At 33.9% G+C, this 25218-nt stretch overlaps 3 protein-coding genes across 14 annotated transcripts in view; 1 reads left to right on the top strand and 2 right to left on the bottom strand.

Moving 5' to 3' along the window:
- Nucleotides 1–99: 99 nt before the first annotated feature.
- Nucleotides 100–849, bottom strand: LOC145739050 (cytochrome c oxidase subunit 5A, mitochondrial-like). The gene is made up of 2 exons (XM_081994368.1): nt 599–849; nt 100–546 (listed from the first exon to the last, which is right to left on the bottom strand). Exons 1-2 carry the CDS (start codon nt 739–741, stop codon nt 225–227), a joined length of 465 nt encoding a protein of 154 aa, XP_081850494.1. The 5' UTR covers nt 742–849; the 3' UTR covers nt 100–224.
- Nucleotides 850–1044: 195 nt separating this feature from the next.
- LOC145739042 (delta(24)-sterol reductase-like) lies at nt 1045–23285 on the top strand. 4 transcript variants are annotated; one of them, XM_081994358.1, is made up of 8 exons: nt 1045–1313; nt 19401–19631; nt 19712–19867; nt 20138–20629; nt 20687–20830; nt 22093–22469; nt 22743–22910; nt 22967–23285. In XM_081994358.1, exons 2-7 carry the CDS (start codon nt 19443–19445, stop codon nt 22894–22896), a joined length of 1512 nt encoding a protein of 503 aa, XP_081850484.1. In that variant the 5' UTR covers nt 1045–1313; nt 19401–19442; the 3' UTR covers nt 22897–22910; nt 22967–23285. The 4 variants fall into 4 exon arrangements, with proteins under 4 accessions (XP_081850484.1, XP_081850481.1, XP_081850482.1 ...); XM_081994355.1 differs by having other exon boundaries at nt 1046–1313; nt 22743–23285; XM_081994356.1 differs by lacking the exon at nt 1045–1313 and adding an exon at nt 10992–11133 and having other exon boundaries at nt 22743–23285.
- Nucleotides 3501–25218, bottom strand: part of LOC145739040 (uncharacterized) — a 37759-nt gene continuing 16041 nt past the window's right edge. Inside the window, exons 1-14 of one of the 9 annotated variants that reach the window (XM_081994346.1) lie at nt 15577–15970; nt 13102–13270; nt 12584–12708; nt 8048–8212; nt 7608–7809; nt 7498–7554; nt 7316–7395; nt 6999–7260; nt 6778–6933; nt 6171–6308; nt 5415–5552; nt 4468–4686; nt 4181–4413; nt 3501–4125 (exon numbers count right to left, since the gene is read on the bottom strand). In XM_081994346.1, coding sequence (XP_081850472.1) covers nt 4295–4413; nt 4468–4686; nt 5415–5552; nt 6171–6308; nt 6778–6933; nt 6999–7260; nt 7316–7395; nt 7498–7554; nt 7608–7809; nt 8048–8212; nt 12584–12708; nt 13102–13270; nt 15577–15636 — 1890 coding nt within the window. In that variant the 5' untranslated portion in view covers nt 15637–15970 and the 3' untranslated portion in view covers nt 3501–4125; nt 4181–4294. The other 8 variants (XM_081994345.1, XM_081994348.1, XM_081994347.1 and 5 more) reach the window with 8 other exon arrangements.

Here is a 25218-nt window from a genome sequence, read left to right as displayed (position 1 = left end):
TCATTACTGATATTAATAAGATAAGGATATCATAGATTATGTAGGATTGTAGGAATTAACAGGAACTAAAATCCACAGAAAAACTACACAAATCCCAAATAATGTTTAAAAATACTCATTTATTAAGTAACAAATCCTTAAGTTGAATACATTGGTCCCAACAACACTTTGGCAACTATCTAAATGCAATTATAGAACAGTAGTCCCCTGGCTACATTAATCTACTACATATCATCAACATCAAGCAATGCTAGTTCAGGTTTGTCATACCCAAGTTCTTCAATGGTAGGTACTCCAAGTTCAGTAAGAGTAGGCTTAATCTGCTGGATGTACCAAGGATAAATCTCATTCACCTTGTTTCCACACTTATCCTTGAGTGCTTCTATAATCCTTATAGCCAAAGCTAAATCGTTCACTCTGCGACAAGCCTGTAGAACTGCAATTAAAATTTTAGGCTCAGGTACCAAGTCATGGCCCCACAACTCTGTCACTCCACTGCGAAGATCCCATCCATCAATGTTAGGATTGTTAAAGAAGTTCTCATAGCTGGAAATTAAAGCTTTTGAACCCAATCCGGACTAGTAAGTCCTGAACTTACCGTTGGTCAAATTGTTCGTCACTTTCAGTATTGTGTTTGGACATAAACCTGGTAGTTCCACATGCTAAAGGTTGAACACCCTTTTTCACACTTACAGAGTTTTTTAGTAAATTATGTACACGAACAGCTGATGTTCTGAACATTTTGAAAAACACAATTAAATACTGATTGAAAATACGGAATGTATGGAGAAAGCTTGAAAAGCCCTTAAAAGTGATGTAATCTAGGACCTAGGTGAGGTTAAGATTTTGACAGTTTTACTTTGTCATGTGATAAAAGTAAACAAACCACAAATACTGTTTCTGACCTTGTTTAACGCATGATATTTAGATTTAGAATATTAATTTTTTATCATTGTCGCACCCAAGAGTACTGAGCCGACAAATATCAAAAGACTGTCACACTTATGTCAAAATTTGTAATTTTTTTAATGTTTTGATGTTTTATTTACTTAAAGATTATTTAAACAATTAAAATAACAGCTTTTTGCATTATAATCAAAGGTGCAACGTCTGTTCTGATTATAATAAACAGCATAGAATTGAGGTCCTTTATTACAATATTTTAATTTCATTCTACTTTAGTTAAAGGATTTAAATCAATCTTGTCCTTTGGTCTATTAGGTACAATTAATCAGAATAAAAAGGTGGAAGTGACAAACAAAATCAGTTCAATTCAAGAATTATCCTAAGTTAAATTGTATAGCATTTAAAAGGTAAGAACAATTTAAAACCATATCTTGCTTGTACAGCCTGGCTGCATGGGTAAAATAACAGTGCAAAAAAATATCTACAAGAAAGCTTGATGTTACATGTAGTAGTTGACATTTATTTAATAAGATTTTGTTAATTTTTCTGTAGTTGTGCATTGGTATCAATGTACATGTGTAAATGTGATGTTCAAATGATCAGTATCTTGAAAAGGGATGTAATTAAATTGCTTGCATATATCACTCATACTTACCTCTATAAAACTTTCAGAAAATTCTTGATACAAGTATAAACTTCACTGTACTATAATCCAGAATGAAAGTTAGGGATTAAAATCCCTTGAAAACAAAATAATTGCAAACTGCAAAAATTCAGTTTTAATTTAGTTTTATAAAAACCCGAAAGCAAGCATAAACAGTGTATTTATATTGGTTATTGTAACCATACAAAATATGAGGCACCAAAATATTACTACAAATTCTTCTGTAGCTTAATGCTTAAAGTTTACAAAAATATGGGTGAATAGTAACAGTTTAAAAATTATTATTGTTTATTTTTTGGCATATTGAACTTGTTATAGGTTTGTGGTATGGCAATGTAATTTTTTAGTAAAATTATGTCTGAATTTTTTTACCTTAGTAAAGTTAAGAAAAATTGTTTCAAAAAAACACCATAAGTACCAAGTTCTAACTTTAAGTTGAAGTACCCACCTATTCCTCTGTGTATATCTACTAAAAAGTTTCAAAAATACTTGTTTATTTTTATGATATTGACTTGAAATTTGAAATGTAGTGAGAGAGGCCACAGAACTGTTGTAAGTGGTATTTAGTCAAATGCAGATCACCCTTAAAATCCCCATACAGAGTCTTAATCTACAATGTACTGGTTTTTACTAAAGAACGCCATTTTGTTTTAAATTAGTGATATATTGAGGGGCGAATGCTCGGACAATATTTAAGGGCATCCTAGGCTAAATTTATCATTTGACTATGGCATTGTGTACATTTTGTCACAATCAAAGCATAATTTAGCTTAGATGGGACCTCCCCTTTTAAATACATGGGTGCAATCCGCCATGTTTGAATTATAATGGAGGTACTTAAAAGGATATAGAACTGAGGGGTTTTCTACAAGAACACACGCCATTCTAGAAGGTTAGATTATAAGGGTAATAATTACGTGACACTTATTGGGGCTTGTTTTGTTCTGTGTTAATTATCTGGTTGGCATTAATTCAAAGGCGTTATGGAAGTATGGAAGACACCCTCATTTACAAAGTCTAATAAAAATACAAAACCACATATTTACCATAGCAAAAAACGACTGGGAGGCTCGGCCACCGACTTGACGACCGCTTAATGTAACTGAAGGCTTAATTTAACTCAATTATAAATGGTAAAAACTAAAAAAAAGCCAAACCGACGCGAGCTACTAGAACGCCGTGTACGTGATGGAGCTAGACACGCGAACACGCATGGAAAATGGCGCCCAATCGACCCACTTGGCCAACTGCCGCTAGGCCGTTTCCGGCTCAAGAGCGCCATCTATTAGTAGAACTTTTGACCGGGAAATTTGAAAAATGTTTAAAACTTCAAACTTTGCATTATAATATAAAGTTCATTACCATTTTATTAGGATTAAACTTTGATTTCCCAGTTTTTTTTTACTTTTTTGCTTAAGAGCTTTGGTGGAACATTTTATTTAAATTTCAAGTAGAAATACTGCCAAAAATTAGAAGAATTTCATAATGTATAGGCCATATATTTGTGATTGAACAAGAAAAAGGTTCTTTCAGAAACGTTTTACAATGATGGAAAGCCTACCCATTCTATCTACTAATTTGTTAAAAATATGCATGTTACGTTTATTTTAGCCATATGCATGATTCATTTATTACAATATTTTGAGTTCTGTAGTATCTACTTTATAGTAGGTTAGGTGCATGCTTGTATTATGGGTTACTGTACAGTATATAAATATACAGGGCGACCAAGTCTACTATGTATTAGTGTCTAATCCGAGGTGTACTTACCTATTATATCTTATAAGAAATATTCGGTACCCACATAAAATTGACAGGAAAACTAATTAATAATTTGGCTGGGTTTAGTATAACCAAAGGCTTGTTTGGGGTTTTTGTGAGCTTACCAGGTAAAGTTTTGAGGTGTAAGGGTTAGGAATAATAAAGCGGATGAGTTTTAACAGAAACTTTATATATTATCTCTTTTACGATTCTTACAATATCAGTAAATAAGTGCGTTCGATGTACACTAAATTAACAAGAAAATATGCAAGCAAACGCATCTACACAAAATATATTAAATATTATTTAACCGTAGTTTGTATAACCTCTGGCGGCAGAAACACGAGTGCACCGATAAGAGATCACAAATATGTCAAAATGTCGTAAAAAATGGGACGTTGGATTTCGCTTAGTTTGTTTTTTTAAATTGTTGCCTTATCAAGAAAGAAGTACTTCCTGCTGCGGATTTTGACGGACTCGGTGTTAACATGGACAGCATGAAACATATTATCTAAGCAGTTATGTCGAATATCGTAAATATGGCTTAAAATAAGGACAGCTAAGACCCTACGTTTATCCCTATCTGGTTTTGGCTACTACCCTGTTAAGTATGGCACAGTATATACTTTTAGTTAGTCTAGCTATTATGTATTACAATAGTCGAAATATTGCCACCACACACTTAACTTTGTTCCTTGACTAGGTCATGTATAACTTATTTATCCAAAAAAGATGGTTGAGGCGGTACAATTTCGGATGGAGACTGTACTTAATTGGAGATGGGACGTCTTATACTGGAAATAAATTATATATTAATTTCAATTCATTCATTCAGGTTTTGATATTAACCTGTGCAGTAATGGCTCTGCCCTGGCCTAAGCTCACCCTTTTCTTCCTAATTCATACCTAAAGCAACATAATCAAATCGAATATGGTTTAAGCATAAGTCAGGGTTCGTTAGGCCTACGACAAGCTGGCCTGCCCCTGTGCTAAAGTCGGAGGGGCTGACTGGGCCACTGGTGGAGGGACATCCGGAGGAGTCCATGCCTTAACTTCGCTTTGAGGGCGACTACTAGGATCACCTTCAATCCAATTCAATATTTTATAACTTGCATTATTCATTTAAGTTCACTTACCATCACGAACGTTTTGGGTGACAGTAAAAGTTTTTCCGGTGTCCAAAGGCACCGTCCAGTTGACGGGATCGGGGGACCTCATAATAATTTGCTCTGGAGATTTAACTCTAGTAGGTTCTGGTGGTGATTTGATTACTGGCTCATACTCTATGCTGTCTGGTTGTTCGCTTTCTTGACTCTTTTTCACTTCACCAGTTTCAGATTTCACTTGCTCAGATGCTAAAGCAGATGTTTGTAGTCTTTGCTTTTTGTGTGTATGTAATATTCAGTTTCATCAAAACTTTGGTCACAAACAGGGAAATTTCAAAACTATCCATTTAATTGTTGTTAGCAAAGACAGAAATATGTGTATATGTAAAATCATAGATAATTAAATTACTGGGTTACTTAATAAGTTTTTAATATAACACTACGTAACAAAATTTGGGTAATGTTTGGTCCCATAGACTAAAAGTGTTTTTTTGGGTTTCTTGTGTCCGAAATAGTGTGAAGCAGCCATAGGAAAATTGGAATAAGCTGAGGAAAATCAGAAAATGACACTTTTTAAGTTTTTGCCAAAATTTGCAACGTTCTAGGAGTGAGGTTCTAGGAGGGTCAAGAGACTTTAAAAGAAGTTAACCCAAGATTTTGGTAGGGTTGTCTAACCCATAATCTACTTAAATTAGTCCAGTTTAGGCCAATTTTACCCATTGTAAGCGTTTTTTGAAAACATTCTGTGGCAGCACCCACCCAACCACTTCCAATTTGAGTGAAATTATTATTGTATATTAACTATGGCTCTGATGCATAACGTGGCTTGCAATTATCTTTGATGAAACTGAAATTTCATATTATTTCTTTGGTAAAAAAGCAACACACATAAGTGAAACTCGATGTAGTTGGACAGTGTTAACCTAGACCTAAAGAAACGCGTGTGCCAAGTATCGTGCCTTACATCAGGTTCTTACCTTCATGATTTCCTTGTTGGTTTCGCTTAGATGACTGTAATGATTTATTTTTAATTGTTTTCGCCAATCTATCGTCTTCGTTTTTAGTTACTACCGATGTTGATTTAGATCGGAATGAGACAGTGGTGTTCAGGGATGCTAAAAAAACCCGAAACATTTGTTACAACTTTACACACTGGGTATTTGCTCAGTTTTTTCTGGAAATACCGTCTCTTTTATGCAGAAGCTTTGCTGGAAACCAGTTCATTCTTTTAAATCATTTCAAAGCGCTTGCAGAACAAACAAGTGAATTTAACACAAAGTAAGCTAGTGTTTTTCCATCATGCATTGTGTATCGATTTCAAAAATATCTATCCGAGTTCGATAAAGCTTTATAAAGCCATTAGTCAAAGCTTCCATACATAATTACGTATTTTAATAGAAATGGTTTCCAACTGGGATAGTTCAGCCACACACGTTCACGAAACTACTCTGTACAGGCTATTTGGTTTGTGAAAGGAAACGGGATAATGATGAAACAAATAATGAAGTAAGCCATTTGTGAAAAGCAAGGTGCGACCCTTGGCACACACAGACAGACTAACAATAATTGACACTTTAGAAGTGGACATTTATTATTCCACATACCTATATTTAGGTCACAGACTAATGCAATGTCAGAATGAAACTTTTCTGAAAAGGTCATTTATTTTAAAATTTTTCCAATTAGAGTTAGTCTGTTAGATAATAATATGTTTAAATTGGGTCATATCTTACAGGGTCGAGGTCTTTTATTCGTTGGAGTATTAGAGGTAGATTTTCTCCCTTCTTTAACTGCAGGTCTAGATTGCCTTTTAGGGGATTGTTGCTTCTCTTTGTTTGTAGTTTCGGTAGGACCAACTGAGTGAGAGCGAACTGTAAAAGTTGAGAAGGTTTTAATGAACAAAATATAACTTAGCCCTAATAAGGCAAATTTGATAGCTACCTTCAACCTCAGGCATACAATCAATTCACTACAATAGAACTTAATTTTAACTTTAACATGCAGGTTTTTGTTTGGTTATTATTCTTCTGCAAGGCTAAATAATAGGTAATATGAATAACTTTACTGCAAATAGGTTGTATTATTTTTGTAGTTCAAAACAGTTTTGAAAAAAATGTAATATGATGTGTGTGACCCAATTATAATTTCTTATTGTGAGACTGAAGAAAATGTCAAAAACTGTGACTGATATGTTTTTTTATTAGGTTTAGCTTTGTTTGGTTCAAAGATTAGACTGAACAAACAGAGCTTCATAAGAATATTGACTTATAATTGTGAGCAAAACACAAAATCAAAACCCAGTTAAATAAGCTAAAAAGTGTAAAATGCATCATCAATTACCTTCTTTTCCTTTTTGACTGCCACGCTTACTGGAAGTTTTAAGTGGTGAGCCCTTTTTAGGGCTATTTTTCTGAGAGCCTCTAGAATCGTCGTCTTTTCTCGGAATAGTCGGTTCTAGTTTTTCTCGAGTGGGTGACAAAATTAATCCATCTCGATCTGCAACAAGTAACAGAAATTTTATTGGTAGGGAGTCTAAATTACCATCAACTTACCAGACCCACCAGTAGTTCTTTCCAGATGATGTCTTATAATGTCTCTAATCATTCTAGCGTTATTTTCTGCATTCCTGTAAGCTTTTGTCGGTGAAGTCTTCCGATTATTGTCTTCCTCTTTGTCTTCTTTTGTATACGTCTTAGTCATGTGAGACGCAAGAGACAACGCTGACAAGGAGCTTCTCCTTGATACCTGATCCCACAATTCGACTTGTTTATTATAAATGTCTGATAACCGCTCAGGTGCTAACTCAGATCCCCAGCCTCTATGCTGAAATACAAACGTGTGTAGAGAACATGTTTGAAGGAATTATGAAGACCACTACCTTGTATTCTCCGGCTTTTTTGCGAAGTTCAACAACTTCGCGGTACCAAGACGAATCATTATCCAAGTCTGCAGAAAAATCTTTATGTACATTTTCGATTGCAGGAACAGGTCGTTTTTTGGAAAACCTTCCGTTTATATATTGGTAATGACTAAAGGGCCTAAACTTTTTTTTATACTCACTATTTAACTCTTTTTCTTTATTTGATCGATCATCAACTAAAGGTTCCAGTTCGCTAGCTACAATTTTACATAATCCTAAGAAAACATTATTCAAGCTGAAAAACACTTACCGTCTTTATTTTCGACGTCAGTCCGTTTCTTATGAACCATAGCGGTAACGTTTGCTTTTAGAGCCCCCATGGACTGGGACTTTTTAGGTGTCCCGTCCATTTCGTCCTTTCTGGACACGTGCCCCGGAGGCCAGGCAAATTGCCTTCTGTATTCTGTGCTAATTTTTGATATAGCTTTACGGAGGAGACCATTTTCGTGATCCTGATTGAAAAAAATCAAATGTATTAACCCTGTGGTTTCTGAATAAATTGGTATGAATTTCTAATTCTTTTCGACAGGGGTATTATGTATGACACCGTGACGGTGTACCTACGTGAGTGTAGTGCATTGGTGATTAAAGTGAATTGCTAAAGGTTTAATCGACCCCAAAAAATGGTTAAAATCGCGGGTTAAAAAAAATCACATACAAAAGACACCAAAAAACAAAATAATTATGGACCTGGAGCACTAGGAAATCGACCTTATCTTTTACCATGTTTTCGACGTCAGGGTCGGACTCTCTCCTGCGTTCCTTGGTTTGGATTTCGGATTCGATTGCTCTGCGCGGCCCCTCCGACTTGCTGCGCCTCGAAGGCCTCCAATTGGGCCCGAATCGTTCTTCCGACTGAAATTAAAATGAATACATCTCTAACTCATGCCCCATATTCCGAATTCTTGCATGCACTCCTTCGGGTCTGTTTCCACAAATTAGTTCCGGTTGTTGTCTTCCGTGAATTACTTTATATAGGAACTAATTTGTGTACTCATCATCTACAGGGCATATTCAATTAGTATTTACATATACGCACACTAGTTTAATGTTGGAAACTAACACTTTTGAAGTATTAGTAGGTAAACCCTGTAGATTTTCCCGATGCCTTCTTAAGTACACTCACTCCTTATAAGTATGGAAACGTATTCATTTTAAAATCGGATACTTTTAATTTACACGCCACATGCATTATTTATCTTTAACAATATTAGTAATAGTAATAGCAAATACCGTTTATTAGTAATTATTGTTGCAAGAGGCTACATATACAGATAATCGACGCCTACCATCATGCAGGTTTAATAGCTTGCAATAATTATGTTTAGTCCGTTATATTGAATTCATTACTTACATAACGTGCTTTATATTTCCCTTATGAGTTTCATTAGCCAACTGACCTAACCAGCACTGTTAGAAGGACACATTTTTCAGCAGAAGCTATTTTTAACCTGGTGATGCATGTTTTAGTCTATATATGTTGCTTTTATACAAAAACGATGTTTATTCACATTGAACTGGTTATAAACTAAGGAAAATTAGATCATTCGTCATGTTTATCCAACTCGCGCAGACAGGAACAGAAATTTAAAATATGTATAACAAAATCTATGTCAAAGCTACAGCCTTTTCATAATGTTTAAATGCGGTGCCAACATCAATTAGTTGATTGATGCCAAGCTTGATCCCTACATAAACAATTTGATAATAAATTGCAACGTTAAATTGCTACCCAGCTGGCTGATAAAGTTTGTAATGAAATGCAGGAGGTGTCGGATTTGAATTTACAAAGCAATTCGCAGGAAACTACGAGCAAATTTATATGGAAATAGCGATTAAGATGTTCCGGCGACTTTAGATTTAAAGCCTCAACCTTAGCTCGAGCAGGATTTAAATTTAATATCATGTTGTAATTAGAACCGGCTCATTCGTCTAGTCCTCTAATCTCTGCTAGCTGCAAAGGTAAAGGCAGTAATTATAACATCGTTTTTGCTGGTTGTCATTATCCTAACTAAAGGAAAAGGATAATCACATTAAAATGCGTGTTTTTTGGCGTCTTCCATCAAGCCTTTTTATATGGGGCGATGGTTTTGTATATTTAAGACGGCATGCAGGCAAGCCGGAGAGCTTTTAATTCTAAAAATACAAGGTAAACTTCAATTTGGTGTCTAAAGTGGATATACTCATAAAAGTAAGGAGATAAAAAAACGCAAAATTAATACGATTACAGGGTTTCAAGTCCTAGGTGCGAATTATTGATGTGAGTGCAAAAAGCTTAATTGATTTAGTGAAGCCAAGAAGTGCGAGTACAAAAGGAAACTTCAATGTCCTGACTTTATAAGTATGAGTTTTTATTTCAAAATCAACTTATTTTGCAAAGAGTTTTAAGTTCTATTCAGATCCACATTAATATCACATTTGATTCAAGAAATTCTGTAAATGATATCAGACTCCCTTTCAAAGAAATCTAATTCTAATGTTCTAAAAAAACTTTTGTTACATTTGAGCCTAATTAAGTAACTATTCTGCATCCTCTGATCTGTCTGTTATATGTTCTGCATATCTGAGAAACTAAAAAATGGTATTTTCAAGAATTATCATTTTTCTGCAGGTTGTTATTAGTTATTCCCCGGAAGGCTATTTAGAATTTCCTCATTTATAAGGCTCAAAAATAAAACCTTATTCGATGAATTACTTAATTATGTATAATGGTTTTAGTGTCTAATACAGTACAAGTATTAAAAACAAGAAAATTACTTAGTTAATTAAATGAAATGTAGGATGTAGGAAAACCTGATATTCACATTTTCCGTGACCATATATTAATATGTCTTCCTTCACCCAATTTTAAGTTCTTAATGAAACTCGAAATTTCTGAATTCCGCACATGTTAGGTACGCATAAATTTGTCCCGCTTTTAATTACAATGCTCTCCGAGCATTTAGAGTATTTAATTGTTTTTCTGTGTTTGGACCACTTAAAACCCTACATGCAATTTACATATGAGTAGTAAATGACCATCTGGGAGAAAGACACAGTACATCAGTTACAATGCACTATTTTCCACTCAAATGTAATTAACATTTTTTACAACAGTCAGTAATAATATTTTAATGATTACTTTATGAGTGGGACTTTAACATAAAAATGTATTCCTAATTAACAGTTTTTTTTGTAAAATTGTAATTTGTTTTTAAATTAGGTATGTCATTAGTTTTTACTAGTCGTATGTTATCATTTTATTAATAATCGAAATCTATTTATAGGATCTGTTAATTACAATGGATGTTATTTATTCTAGCAGTCAAAAGTTTTAAGATAAAAAGGAAATTTGATCTTACTCGAGTTTTCAGCAATAACTTTGTTTTAATAACATAAATAGAATGAAACATATTACAAACAGATAAAAACTCAATTTGAGACTTTAGACTTTGCATGGTTGTGTATTTTGATAAGTTTCGTTTTTAGATTTTTAACGAAAATTACGTTAATGACAAAGCAAAATATGAAAAGTACAGTTCCAACATTTTTACAATTTTAAATTATTAACAAGTTCTAAGAAAAAGATATGTCATATCGGAAAGTGTTACTCGTTTTTGACTGCTCTACAAATTTATGTTTGTCCAAAGATATATTTATCGTTTACATTGTTTTAGCAAATATCTGAACTCAAATACTTGACTGCTATTGAATATTCAATTATTGATAAATTGCTCACAGGTGTAGGTGATAAAGTGGTTAGAAAAAATTCTCAGTTAGTTTCGAATGAAATTCATGTAAGTACTTTCTTTACATTCCTAGCATTTTAGACCGCCTTAATTAGAAAACGTTTTGTCCATAAAATACTATGCATTTGTATAATTCAAATAACCATTAGTACAGTTGAATTATTCATTAATGTTGGGTAGAAACTAACAAAAGAAGCAGTCGTTTTAACAAATCATAAAGTGAGTACTCTAGGCCGTACACCTAAAGATCAATCAATTGTACATTGTTAATTGTAAAGAAGCCACTAGAAAAGTGAGAAATTACATTTTCAGTGACCTCGGCATGTCTAGTGCTTTGTCCAATAGTAATGTGACATGAAGAAATTGACGCTTGATTAATCGTTTGAATCCAAATTGATGGTCAGGGATTAACCTTATTTCCTGGATTATCGATTTTAGCTTTCCAGGAATGATATTGTCCATCAGTCTTTAATGTGATTGGAATTTGCGATAATTGTGAAAAATTCGGTATAATTTGAGGGTTTTCCATTCCATCTATTAGGGTGATTTTCAATGGCATAGATAGAACTAGATAATGGTGAAATGCATTTTGGACATCAAAAGTGGCGTGTCTCTCTCGATTTTGCGCAATTTTTTATAATAATGGGCTTTGAACTAAACTTGTACCGGAAAATATTAAAGATTTTTCATTCGATTGTTTGGTTAACGAGCTTTTCTTAATGAAGCTTTCATTCTAATGTCGTGACAAAAGGTTCATCGATTTTTTTATAAATTCAGAGAACATTTTCAGACATAAAGTAATTTGATGTTTTATTTCTGTCTGCGTAGTGCTGACGTACATGTAGGAAAAAACTCCTTTAATATTGAAGACTTTATAAATTAATCCTGTTATTACGCTACTATCTGGGTGACTATTCAAATAGAAGCCAGTATAATGCGTCCAAATATGTCGGCATTCTAGGACTTCTCGAATCAATAAATTTGGGCGGAATGACCGAACGAAACAATCCCAGCAACCTACAACACGGGATGGGATCGAATTTTTGTGGTTAATTGATTCCGGTCATACGGCATACCTTGGTGTTACCAAAGATTAACAGAAACGATTTCTTGATTTCGAAAGTCATTTATACCAATTAAAATCTCGTTTATTGCTTGCTGAGCGTGCGACTTATTATGTAATGAACTTTTAAGGAAAAAATGTTATAAATGATGGAATTCTGGATTAGAAGGTTACAAATGGTAACCCTCTGATATTTGATGGGTGATAAAGCTTCTTTATGTAATTAATACCGGTAGGGATTAGAAAGCTCGTTTGAGCTTCTTAGCAATATAAGTAAGAATATTTTGCAGGTCTTCCGTTAGAAAACCAGGTATGGAAATAGTCTAATCTAACGTAGGAAGTAATAAAATACCCCCAAGTGTATGATACGTGTTTGCAGTTCGCATATATGAATTTCTACGAAAGCGTGCTATGAAAAGCTTTTCAAGAACTCACCCTAGCTCGAGAATCAACCCCTCCATTGCCGGCCACCCTTCCGTCGTTTATAAGGAATTCGTGATGACGATATGCAAGGTCTGGATATTTTTTTCTACGAGGCATGACTGGTTCTTGTTTATGGGCTGAAAACAAAAAACCCCTTGTTTTATTTAAGTAGGTTTTGTAAAACCCCTAAATTTATGCCTTTAATAAATTCCACCCGTTTTATTTCTGTAGGTGAAACTAAAACTATAAATCTATTTCCAACGTTCTTACGCGGTAAAATTTTGCTTTATTGCCCCACTTCGCCTGCGGTTGTCGTTCAATCCATTTAAAGGCGTTTTACTCTCCCGGAAATAAAATTTTCTCGCATTTCCCTCTGAACTGCTAATAATAAGTTTCTTTCTTTTTATTGCTTTAGTGGAAATTTTATCCCGACCACTTTAACCAATTACGATTAAAACGCATTAGCTTAATTGACCCTCCGCAGATCCCTTTAAACTTTACTTTTGCCTCAGGAACAACATTAAACTTACCAGAATCAGTTTGGAAGTCCTCTTCTCGTATTGGTTTTTCAATAAGTTCGTTTGTTGTTCCCAATCCTGCTGGCATGCCATTTTGTATTGGGGGTTTTCTTACTACTTCTTGACGTGGCCCTGTATACTCATGCCATCGGTAAGTACTCCGATATTCGGAGTGCAATTGCTGTAAAAAAGTACGATTTCTGTGAATTATTCAAAACTTGATTGGAAGAACCTAATTATCTTTGACATTCAAAAGTAATATTTGGAAGAGAAAAACGTAGTGTAATGTCAAAATAAGTGTTTTCATTATTCTAATCGTTTATTTAATAAATTGTGCTTCAGTAATAGTTGTACTCTCACTTAAAATGATTAATAATTATCATCTGACGGTTGTAAATCATAGTATTTAATTTTTTCATATTTGCAATGCAAATGTTTAGATCTACAGTGTGTCCAAGATAAGGAGGGCCACTATGGGGATCTTAAAAAAGAGCTTATTTTTTAATATCAGATTCTGAAAGCCCTTTTTATTCCGAATTCAATAATGTATGAAACTTAACTTTTATTTATTTTTACTTTTTTTTGGGATTGGAGAAAAATGTTTTTTCTTGTCGTATTTTTAAGTTTAAATTAATATCAACCATTAAATAACCTGAACAATTTATTGACCTAGGCAATTTTTAATAAAAAATAATTTTCATATTCGTAATAGGACATTTCTTTATTTAGGTCCATAAACAAAGTAAAACGCATTTAAACTGTAAAGTGGCATACATCATTGAGTTCGGAATAAAAAGGGCTTTCAGAATCTGATATTAAAAAACAATGACTCCATTTAAAAAAAATGAGGTTGATGATGGTTCCGCAAAGACGAAACGTCGGAATGAAAAACTGATACTGCCATTTTAAAGAGCTTTAAAAGTTGCTGGGGAGAGTCCAATATTAACGTCACAAAACTGTCAAATTAAAAAAAATAACTTTTTTCAAAATATCTCAAAAACCAAACAAAAATTCAATTTTATTAAGACCATAATTACGCAACTTTTCTTCCCCAGAGAGATCCCCATAGTGGCCCTCCTTATCTTGGACACACTGTATACAGGATAGCCCGTTAGAAAAGAAATATTACGACTTCTAGAAACCTCTAGAAACATAAGACGGAAATGAAATGGATGACATTGGAAGTCGTCATTGCCCTCTCTGTTCCAAATTAGACTGTACAGATTGTTTAAAGTTAAATATTTCAACATTTAGTCGCCATTGTGATCATATGTTGCTAAGTGGCAGTTATATTTGCAGATAAAGAGTTGGTTGAAAAAGTTGTCTGTCACTGAATCGTATACGGTCTTAACAAACCAACTAAAGAAATTGCCTTTTCTGAAAAGTCTTTTACTACTAAAAATGGATAAATCTAAGATGGCTATAAGCTAAGTTCCCATGAATATCTCGGAAACAAAACACGATATAAAGTCTTATTATGTTATATTTACGTAGGACTCATAACACAAATCAATCACCCCGAAAACAAAAATTATTTATGCTGAATACTTACATTTCCAAAACTTTTCCTACCCAGATACAGTTACGCATTTAAAATTTACTTTTCCATAATATATACTTACTAGTACTCTCGATTAGTTAGTTCCTCATTCAATGACTAAATGAATAACAAACAATTTTTGAAAAGCCAAACCACAAAATTTAAGTTGGGACATCCGGTATATTAAATTATAAAATTAAAGTTTTATATTGTAGCTGATAGCGATGTTTTTTCTGTAAATGAACCGTATATAAACATTATTATGATAATTACAATTAGCATTCTGAAGGTCAGTTTTATCTGACAGCAATAATATCGCCAATTAATTGGCATGATGAGTATTTGCTCTTTTTAATGTAATTAAGGTCAGTAAGTTAAAATTTCTAAACCACACCCTCTACATATATAAAATTTATTTTTCTCTTGAGTGGATTCGTTCATCTTTCCTGGGATCAAACAAAAGTCTGCCTTGCATGTTACTATAATCAATTGTTAAGAAAAGAGGTATGGAATGATCAGATATTAGCTATTCAGGCATTATGGATATCCCCACTCCAAAACTGCATTGCGGTTTAGACAATCAATTTTAAAACACAAAAATGTGTCAAACTTTTAATATCTATCCAAGCCCGAGAAATACAGGTTTGCTTAATTAATACTATTTAATTTGATTATTTATGCATGCAAGGGTGCTGCAAAATTTGCTAATTAAGTAGATATGATGCCTGTGCGATAACTGATAAATCAAAAAAGTTTGTCTAAATGCACCATGAATAGTTTTTGATAATGATAGGACTAATATTATAAAGTTTGGTTTATAGTGCTGCATTAATCAAACATATGTAACTATTATGTTTTTCTTTATTTTTGTTTTTGTTGCTACCAAGTACATTTCAAAAATTACACCTAGATATAAATTTATCTAAGTAAAATATGTGTTGTTTTACCTTATCGACGGGCATAGCCGGGCAAGTAGCTCTACACAAGTTCCAAAATGAGCCAATCATGAGTTCCTATTGCTCAAAAACGCGTATAGAAATCGACAAATCGGCTTGAAGCCATAAAAAGCTAGAGAATTCCTAAATCAAACTAAGTTTAAGGGCTCTGGAATAAATAGTTTAAGTTCCGAACGTAAGCGTGGACATTACCGTGCCCCACCTTTGGCAGTACACTATCTGTCGTCGGACTTAACCGTTTATACAGAGCCCCTCACACTTGGAGAATCAATATTGGAGCGCTTGCTCTATCCGGAACCAGGGGCGGAATGCCTTTTTTGGCTTCGGCCTAGTAAACTCCCCTTTTCGCTTTAATATAACTGCGACCATCCAATGCACAAATTTGCGAAGCTTTTTGTTGAATCAACTGAAATGCAGGGAGGGCTGGAAGTAAAAAGTTCCCCACAAAAACCGCTAACAAATTCCGGTTCTGGAATACCAAATGCGCCACTGGGCCACTAGAATTTTATCTGACTTTTCCTTATTTCAAATTACGCAACTCCTTCCTTAGCAATGGCGCCATTCATAAATAAGTACAGCCGTCTACCAAAAGCCCTTCCTGAATACCCCCCTTCTCTGTAATGTTGGAGTAAACCATTTCCTGCAAACACCTGTATAATTTTGATAACGAACCTTAGTTAATCTAGTTTTGTTTTCGCTTAGCCCTATTTTGGCTCCTATTGTGCAGGCCAGAGTTCATGGAACTTGGCAGTTTTCCATCCTTCTTTATCGCTTGACAACAGGAACAGGGGGTTTTGAAGCGGGTTGTTTCCAATTTTGACGACCCATCACACATGTCGCAATTTTCCGCAAAGCGGTTGTAAAAATTCACTCAATTTGTGTACACCTTATATTACCAAGCTTTTTTGTCGTGTAAAATGCAAACGTATGTACTTTGTTCGATCTTGTGAAACTGAAATTTACTGTAAAACCGCAAATCTGATTTACGACGCATTGGAATGCAGAATTCGAATTCGTCCTATCAAAAATGATTCCAAGTCTGGACGACATGGTCTAATAAATTCAATTTTCATTTTAGGTTCAAAAGTGATAACGAAGAACATAAGTAGACACATAGTACATGTTATACATTTGTATTTACCCTTTCTATTTACAAATTAAGGAAAACAAAATTTGGTAAAACTTTTTTGCCTAAAGCCGTCGTTTTTCACGGATATAATGGTTTTGAATTTGATCTGAAATGAATCGTTCCAATAGAATGTTATGTGGTTATGTCATGTTATGTAGTTTTATATCTCTATAAACAGGATTTTGACAGGTATCACGTTTATAATGTCAAAATTGCACTCATGGAGCGATAAAACACACATTTAACCTCATATATGGCGGATTGCACCGACGTATATTTAAGGACACGCTAAGCTAAGTTGTGATTTGACTGTGACAGGTCATGTGCAAAATGTCACAGTCAAATCACAACTTAGCCTAGGTAGGAGACTCCGTAAGTACGTTGGTATGGAGAGGATTTTGAAATAGTTGACAAAACTAAGTTAGAAACAAGCAGTCAAACTTCACAATCGTCAAAACCGTACTCATGAAGCTATATAACGCCTTTGATATTGTTCACACTACTTTTATTGGATTCTAAGCGTATTATGTAGTTTTACAGCTCTATAAATAGTATTTTGACAGATTTAACGTTTATCACACATTAGGTCAGCTAAGGATACAGCTAAATCTCAAAATTGCACTCATGGAGCTATAAAACATACTTAAAATAATTTTACTATATTTAATATTTCCTTTTGGAGAGGATTTTGACAGTAGTCACATTCATACGACTAATCTAAGTCAGAAACGGACAGTTATAAAATGAATTTGACGTTTTTAACACTGATTTTTCTGCATTATATGTTACTTGGTTTTACAGATTATAAATAGTATTTTGACAGGTATCACGTTATATACACATAATTATCAAAATCTCACTTGTAATCAGATACTGTTAGGTCTATTTTATAGTTCGTTAGAGCGTATTTGAACGGTTGTTTGTAATCTACCGAACTATACTTCTGAAACCAACAGTCAAATGTTAAAATTCCATTTCTATCAAACTATAAAGTGAATTTGAGTTGTTTTATGCGGTTTTCCAATTTTTACAGACTATACTACAAGCCTTTTGTATACTCTGTGACACAGATAATCGTGATATAATGAATGGTTCCTTAATGAGTTAAATCTGATTGTTCCACCAATATCAGAAATTGTAATTTTTTCTTATTTTTGTGAACAAAACTTGAATCACACCACTACAACCGACATGATAGAAATAAAGATAAGACTGATAAATAATAGAAAATTTCTTAAAAATAACTGTATAACCTAAACTCTAAAAACAAAAAAGTCAGGTCATCGCACTTGAAGGAACCAACAGTGCATAATAATAGTTATGAATAATTAAATTTATAGGTAAAAAAACAGAGTAACAAGTATTAATTCTAAACACAAAAATCAGGTTATCAGCTAAAGCGTATAATCCGGATTTTGATTGATCAGGTGGGTACTTAATTTGATTCTAAACGAGTCAACGGATGGGGATTCCTTGAGTGTCTGATGGAGAGAAGAAGAAAGTTCCTCAAATTTATCGATCTTATATATCAGAACACCTAAGTTCAACACGAGGGAGACAATCTGAACCGGAAAAAAGATCTTTAACATTCGATTTTACTGATCATCCAAATCAGAGAAAATGCTTTGCCGTTATAGTAGGTATAGTCTATTTCACCGATTTTAAAGGTTTAGTTTACTCTTTAGAAAAAATTAATAGCTCAGGATCTAATTAGAGGAATTTTGTTGATACATATACCAGTTCACACCAAACTAAATTGAATATTCTTGGACATGAGACAAAATAGAAAAAGGTTTTAGAAAAGAGTTTAGAACACGTAAATAAAAACATTAATACAGAATCTACACTAATCTACAGCTTCAAATTCAAATTCCCCTTTTAACCTCAGGCTAACATTTTTCATATCACTTGACTTTATAGACTTCGATCAGTTTTCAATTGAAAACCAATCCAATTTGTTTGTAATTTCGATAAGGGGAAATTTAATTGGGAAATAGTGTTCGAATTGCTAACGTAACAAGGCAAAATCAATTTTTTGTTCATTTACTTGCTTTCCAATAAATTCCATGGAGTTTTTGCAAATGTGTTACTTTCCATGATTTTGAGGAAATGAGTGTGTAAACTTAATAATGAATTTGTCATTTTTAAACTGAGATTATTGTTTTGCAAGCACATAGCAAGTCAGTACTCGATTTTCATTTCATTGAATCAAACATTCACTTGAATGAAAAATATCTAGAAGTGTAAAACACCGTCCCAGTAAATTTAATACAAATTAACTATTTCTAAACCGTTATCATGCAAAACATTTCTTTGTTGAGATATGGTTGAGAGAATTCCTCAGCTCCACGTGGTAGTTGTATTTAACAGAACAATACCTACAGTTTATCAATGATATTGTTCAGATTCTTGTTGTATCGAAACAGTTAACCAAGGCATTCTGAACAGTGCTCATTGTTGTCAGAACGCCATAGGTGTAATAAGGTTTAAATTTAATCAATTTCTAGACAGTAAATAGCGAAAAGCGCCAGACGTTATATCGATTTAGCTATTAATGGTCTGGCTATTATATTTGGGCCACGTAGTTTATTTTTTTTTTTATTAGCGGGTCGATAGTTTTGAACTACGCCGCTGATTATTACAGATTAAGATAAAATATATGGTTGAAATTGAACTTTTGTTACAGACTTGAGAATTCAGTAAATCGTCATTAATCATAGACACCGATATGGATAAAGGTCTCGACTCATTAACTGATTATATTTTAATAAATTACCGGTGGATCTTCGTTTGTTTGTTCTTGCTACCGTTATCGTTCATATATGATTTGTTGTTTTACGTTCGGAACTGGATTATTTTCAAGTTGACCAGCGCACCCAAACAGCACGCTAACAAGGTCAAACATGTTCAAAAGCAGGTAAAAATCAGAGTATTGCTCTTACTTTTCTTATTCTTTGGGTCTTTGTATGCAAGTATTTAATTAAAGTAAACTTCTAGGTTCGCGAATGGGCATCCCGAGGCAAAACTACGCCAATGTGCACCGCCAGGCCGGGATGGCAAACTGTTTGCTTCAGAGTACCAAAATACAAAAGTACCATGACGAGGATTGAAGTAAATTTGATGGACATACTCGAGATCAACAGCGATAAGAAGGTAAACAGCAATTAAGCCCGTGTTTGCCGAACAATTTCCTTGCATCGGACAAAATAATAATGAACAGTCTCATTAATTAAAACAATTAATTGTTGTGGGTACACAACCGATCATGAGGACGTTCCACTCGCGAAACAATGGCGAGGAATTTTTTAAACAAATAAAAAATTCGGCACTTAAAAGTAGATTAGGATACAACAATTTATCATGGCCGTCAAAATCAAAATTATATTAGCCTGAAAACTTTCCAGCACGATATTTTATTTATAGATAGTTAGAGTCGAGCCTATGGTAAATATGGGACAGCTAACAGCGACTTTAAACCCTTTAGGGTGGACCATCCCGGTTCTTCCAGAAATTGACGATTTAACAGTAGGAGGAATGGTAATGGGTACTGGAATTGAATCTTCTTCCCACAAATATGGTTTGTTCCAACACATATGCGTTTCATACGAGCTCGTATTATGTGATGGAAGTTTGGTCAAATGCTCTAGAGATGAAAATCCTGATCTATTTTATGCCATACCATGGTCTTATGGTACATTAGGCTTGTTAACGGCTGTAGAAATTAAACTAGTTCCAGCTAAAAAATATGTGAAGCTAACTTATAACCCTGTAATTGGTTCAGACAATATTGTATCTCAGTTTACTGCCGCTTCTAAAGATTTGAGGAATGAATTTGTTGAAGCTTTGGCTTTCACTGATGATGAGGCTGTAATTATGACTGGGGTCATGAGTAATGATAATGTTGGTGGCGATCAGGTTAGCTAAAATTGTATTTTTATAGATGATTTAAATGTGAAGGACAATTCTTTTTAGATTAATAGCATTGGCATGTGGTACAAACCGTGGTTTTTCTTACATGTTAAGAAAATGCTCGAGAGAAACGTCCCTGTAATCGAATATATTCCCCTTAGGGAATACTATCACAGACATACAAGATCGATTTTCTGGGAGTTACAGGTACGTTACTGCTGTAAATCTAAATATAAGACGTTTGACAGGTTTTACTTTGGAGAAGTAGAATTTATTGAGGTTTCTAGAAAACTAAACTAAACTCAGTGTTTCCCTTAAAATGTTCGATGCGGTAGCTGTCTAATATTAATAAATCCTCCACTACTGTCTTGTAAATATAGCAAGATTAGATCGAAATTTGCTGCTGGTATTGGAAGCTTTCCAAAAGGAAAAAACTTAACCCACTCCGGTATTAATCTAGTTAATCTACTCGTTTAATTTTCATGCTTGTGAATACCCGGAATAATTAACTAATGAAAATCTCATTTACGGGACGTAAATGTTGCTCCAACCCATAAAACTTCCGGCCATTTGCTCGACCATATCATATTTACCTAAACAAATTCTGACATTACCGTACAGATAAGACTTTCTTCGTTTGCCTTTTCGTTAAGAATGAAAGCGATATTGTTTATTTCTATTTAAATAAGCTAAAAGTCACTGTTTAAATAAATTTTGGGTAAAATGACTAAATGCAATTATCGCTCATGTCTTAGCTGCATCAATCCTGTTCGAAAATTATTATCCTCTCTATTCCGGTATACAAAGGGATGGATGCTACCGCTTAAATTCTCGCTAGTAAAGCTCACGCAAACAAAAGGGATTAAGAGATTATGTGAAAACAATCACGGAAAAACATTAGAATTACTAACTGGATCATTTGATTACACTAATAGGTTTGAGTCATATGCCTGCATTTTCCTTAGACGGAATTTCAGAAGTCTTATTATTTGACTTGACTGACCTTCTTTACAAAATTGGTATGTTTTTCTGATAGTTTTGAGATTCCGGATGTTACACAGATTCTTGCTAGGCTATATAAACCAACAAACTTTCTAAATTGATCAGAAAAATTCAATGTTAAGAAAGGATGTTTTTGTGTAGCATCACATAAAATTTTAGTAGGATTGAAAATATATTTGATCTAGGCAGTAACTTATAAAACAGGGATTTTATCTTTTATATAAGTCTAAGTTAGTGCTCAGAAAGTTTACAAACAAAAAAAGCCCTCTAGGGAGTTATGATATATCTCCATATTTTCTTCTCAAGATCTGTAAAACTATTATTTCATTCAACAATTTAAATAATTACTTAGATTTCCACACACTTTTACTAACAGCCATCACTATATTTTATTTAATTCTTTTGACAAAAAAAATAAATGTATTCATTTTTCTTACGTGCGTACAAGACATTAATTTCGTTTTAAGGACATTATCCCGTTTGGAAATAACCCTCTATTCCGCTACACATTGGGGTGGATGATGCCGCCTAAAATTTCGCTTCTAAAGCTCACTCAAACCGAAGGGATTAAGAAATTATACGAAAACAACCACGTTTTGCAAGACATGCTGGTGCCAATCGAAAATATGAAGGGGAGCATAAAAATATTCCAAGACACTTTTAACGTATTCCCGATTTGGTTGTGCCCCTTTATTTTGCCTAACGATCCGGGAATGTTACGCCCGAAAGATGGGAAAGAACGATTGTACGTGGACATTGGATTGTATGGGGTGCCAAAGGTTCCTAACTTCAAGCCAAGAGAAGATATGAGGAAAATTGAAAAATATGTTTCAGACGTGAAAGGGTAAGTTCAAACAAAGTGTGATTGCTACTACTGCGAGATAATTAAAATTAACTTACAACTCGTTTGCATGAGCAATAAATCAAATGAATCAAACCAGATTGTACCTGTTCAACCGCTCTGGGTGGCAATTTCAGAGAAAATTAATCGAAAGCGAGCTTCTAAACCGTAGCAATTAGGTTCTTGGGTTTTTTGTTTTAAGCTGCATCTTTGGTTAATTGCGACATGCAGCTAATTTGCATATTAAGACCTTGCCCAGAATAGTTTGGTTTTCAGGTTCCAAATGTTGTACGCTGATACATACATGACAAAAGAAGAATTTAGGAAAATGTTCGATCACACGCTTTACGATAAAATGAGGGAAAAACTCGGGTGCAAAGAAGCTTTTCCTGATGTTTACGATAAGGTTTCAAGATCTGCTAGGCTTTAGGTTTTTTTTGTATTGTAAGTAAAGTAATAGATATAGGATCATGCTTAAGGCTATAACACACAATCAATAGGTAAATAGAAATTCCTTAAAGATTATTACTCGACCATATGCACGTATTAAAAGAACCTAAATTCCTCAATGGGCTACTCGAAATGTTTTCTTTATTTGAAAGAAAACGAGCTTCTACTTGCTGACTCAGGGACTATAAAGCCGGATATAACCGCCCGAAGTTCAGATTTACTTTTACCTGCCCTAGAAAAAATAAACTCCCATTTTTAAATTAGAGTATTCTTTAATTATGTTAGTGGATAAATATTGTATGAGCGCACTCCCACAGGCACTTAAAGCAATGTATTATGTAAAAATAAATAAACACAATTCTTGTGCTATGTTTGTAGTATTTATTTAGGCTCATAACAATTCACCTGTTAAGCAAATGTTAGCTTTTCTCAGACCTCTTCGACAACAACAATTCCACCATTGATGAGACCAAAAAAACATCTCGACTGATACAAATTTCAGTGGTATGGTTCCAGTTTCGGTAGGTAACTCTGAGATATTTCACGGAACCGTACGCTGCTCGATTTTTAATCATGTTAAACAGCATTTTCATCACGGTCAGGTGCCCTTAGAGCAAGTGCACAATATTGTATCCATGAACAATCACCGTAGGAATTTTTTAATACAGTTGTTTAATCAGCACTACGATTTCATGTTTTTCAGTGAATAATACAATGTTATTAATTGCTAACGAGCTTTTTGCTATTTAATTTTTAAATTAATTTTATTAATTATTATCGAATTAATCACACGTTTTAAAAGTCAACGTAGTTTAATGAACAACCCGCTAATTACCTCTTTGTTCAGCTTGACTTTGTTGTAAATGTCATACATACTTTTTTATGTATGTATGACAAATACAACTAAGTCAAGTGAATTTTATGTCAGCAATCTAACCAATAACATCTGTCGATATATTTGCTATTTCATCGAAAAAAGCGAAGGATTTGTTACTAACTATTAAATAAGTTTTTTAATGTCCCAAAAACGACAGGCTCTATCGCTTCCCAAGGGATATTTGTATTTTTTGTTCTAGAATATTTTGACCCATATCTATGTTACTTTTATTTTCTACTACTCTCCAAAAAAGCTAACTTTTCTTCCTAATTTGCCACTATCGGAAACTCGTAAACTTTGCATTATTTTCTGGTGTAAATGGTATCGTTGCTGTGTAGGTGGATACAAAATCAGAGAATCTAAATTGGATAGAACATTAATAATTTCTAAAGCAGATTCAAACACTCAAAACGAGACTGACTATATACTAACAAACCGTGAAAGATGTTTTCCAGTCTTGAACAAGTTGAGAGAAATTCTAAATTAGAACGCAGAAAGCTGATTCAAAATCAGCGACTTCCATTGGATAAAATAATCAGAGGGAATATACAAAAATAGCAAATGGATCCCGAAAGTAGACTGTCAGATAAAAAAATGTTGAGCCAGATAGATATAAATATGCTAGAAACTAAAATAAGAACGGATATTAAAACAGCTACGAGAAAGATATGTTCCACAACTAAAAAATCCAGCCAAACAAAAAGGGAAATGACGAAAGGCACCCCTGAATATAATGAACTGAGTACTTAAGGTTATTAGGAAGAAAATAGTAGAAATGATGCCATCATAACACGGAATAGATAAAAACAGTTATTGAAAATAACAAAAATATGAAAGTTCTCAAAACGATTATATCAAGAAACGATTTTAAAACCACTAGAGATGCATGACAGATGAAATCTTCTTGTAGGATCTGAGGAAATTGCCCGATAGAAGTTAATTTAGCATTATCCCAAATACAAAAGAGCACTAGGAGATGACGATATCACAAGTGAAATGATTAAACTGGGCGGGACTCAACCAATTGAGTCTGAAAATTCTCATCAACAAATGTCTGACACAAAGTATCATCTCGGAAACGTGGCAGAACGCTCAGATGATCCTATTACAGAAAAAGGGTGATAAATTAAAAATTGAAAAATACCGACTCATCATAACCGTGCTTCCACAACCACGCAAACTTACAAGCAAATTATATGTTTGCCAACCACCTAAACAGGCTGGATTCAGTACAATCGATCATATTCAGACAATCCGATCATTGATAGAAAAATGCAATGAATACCACGAACTACTTCACCTTGCTTTAGTTGACTATAACAAAGCGTTTGGTACCGTAGAACTGTGGGCTATTTTTGAAGCCTTAAATAATACAATGGTTGACTCAAGGTATAAAGACCTGCTTAAAAGTATTTACAACAACGC

Source organism: Ips typographus, linkage group LG16 (assembly GCF_016097725.1).
Source record: "Ips typographus isolate SLU linkage group LG16, UJ_Ityp_2.0, whole genome shotgun sequence".
NCBI lineage: Eukaryota > Metazoa > Arthropoda > Insecta > Coleoptera > Curculionidae > Ips > Ips typographus.
The sequence above is the reverse complement of the archived record's forward strand: the minus strand, read 5'-3'. Positions and strand labels throughout refer to the sequence as shown.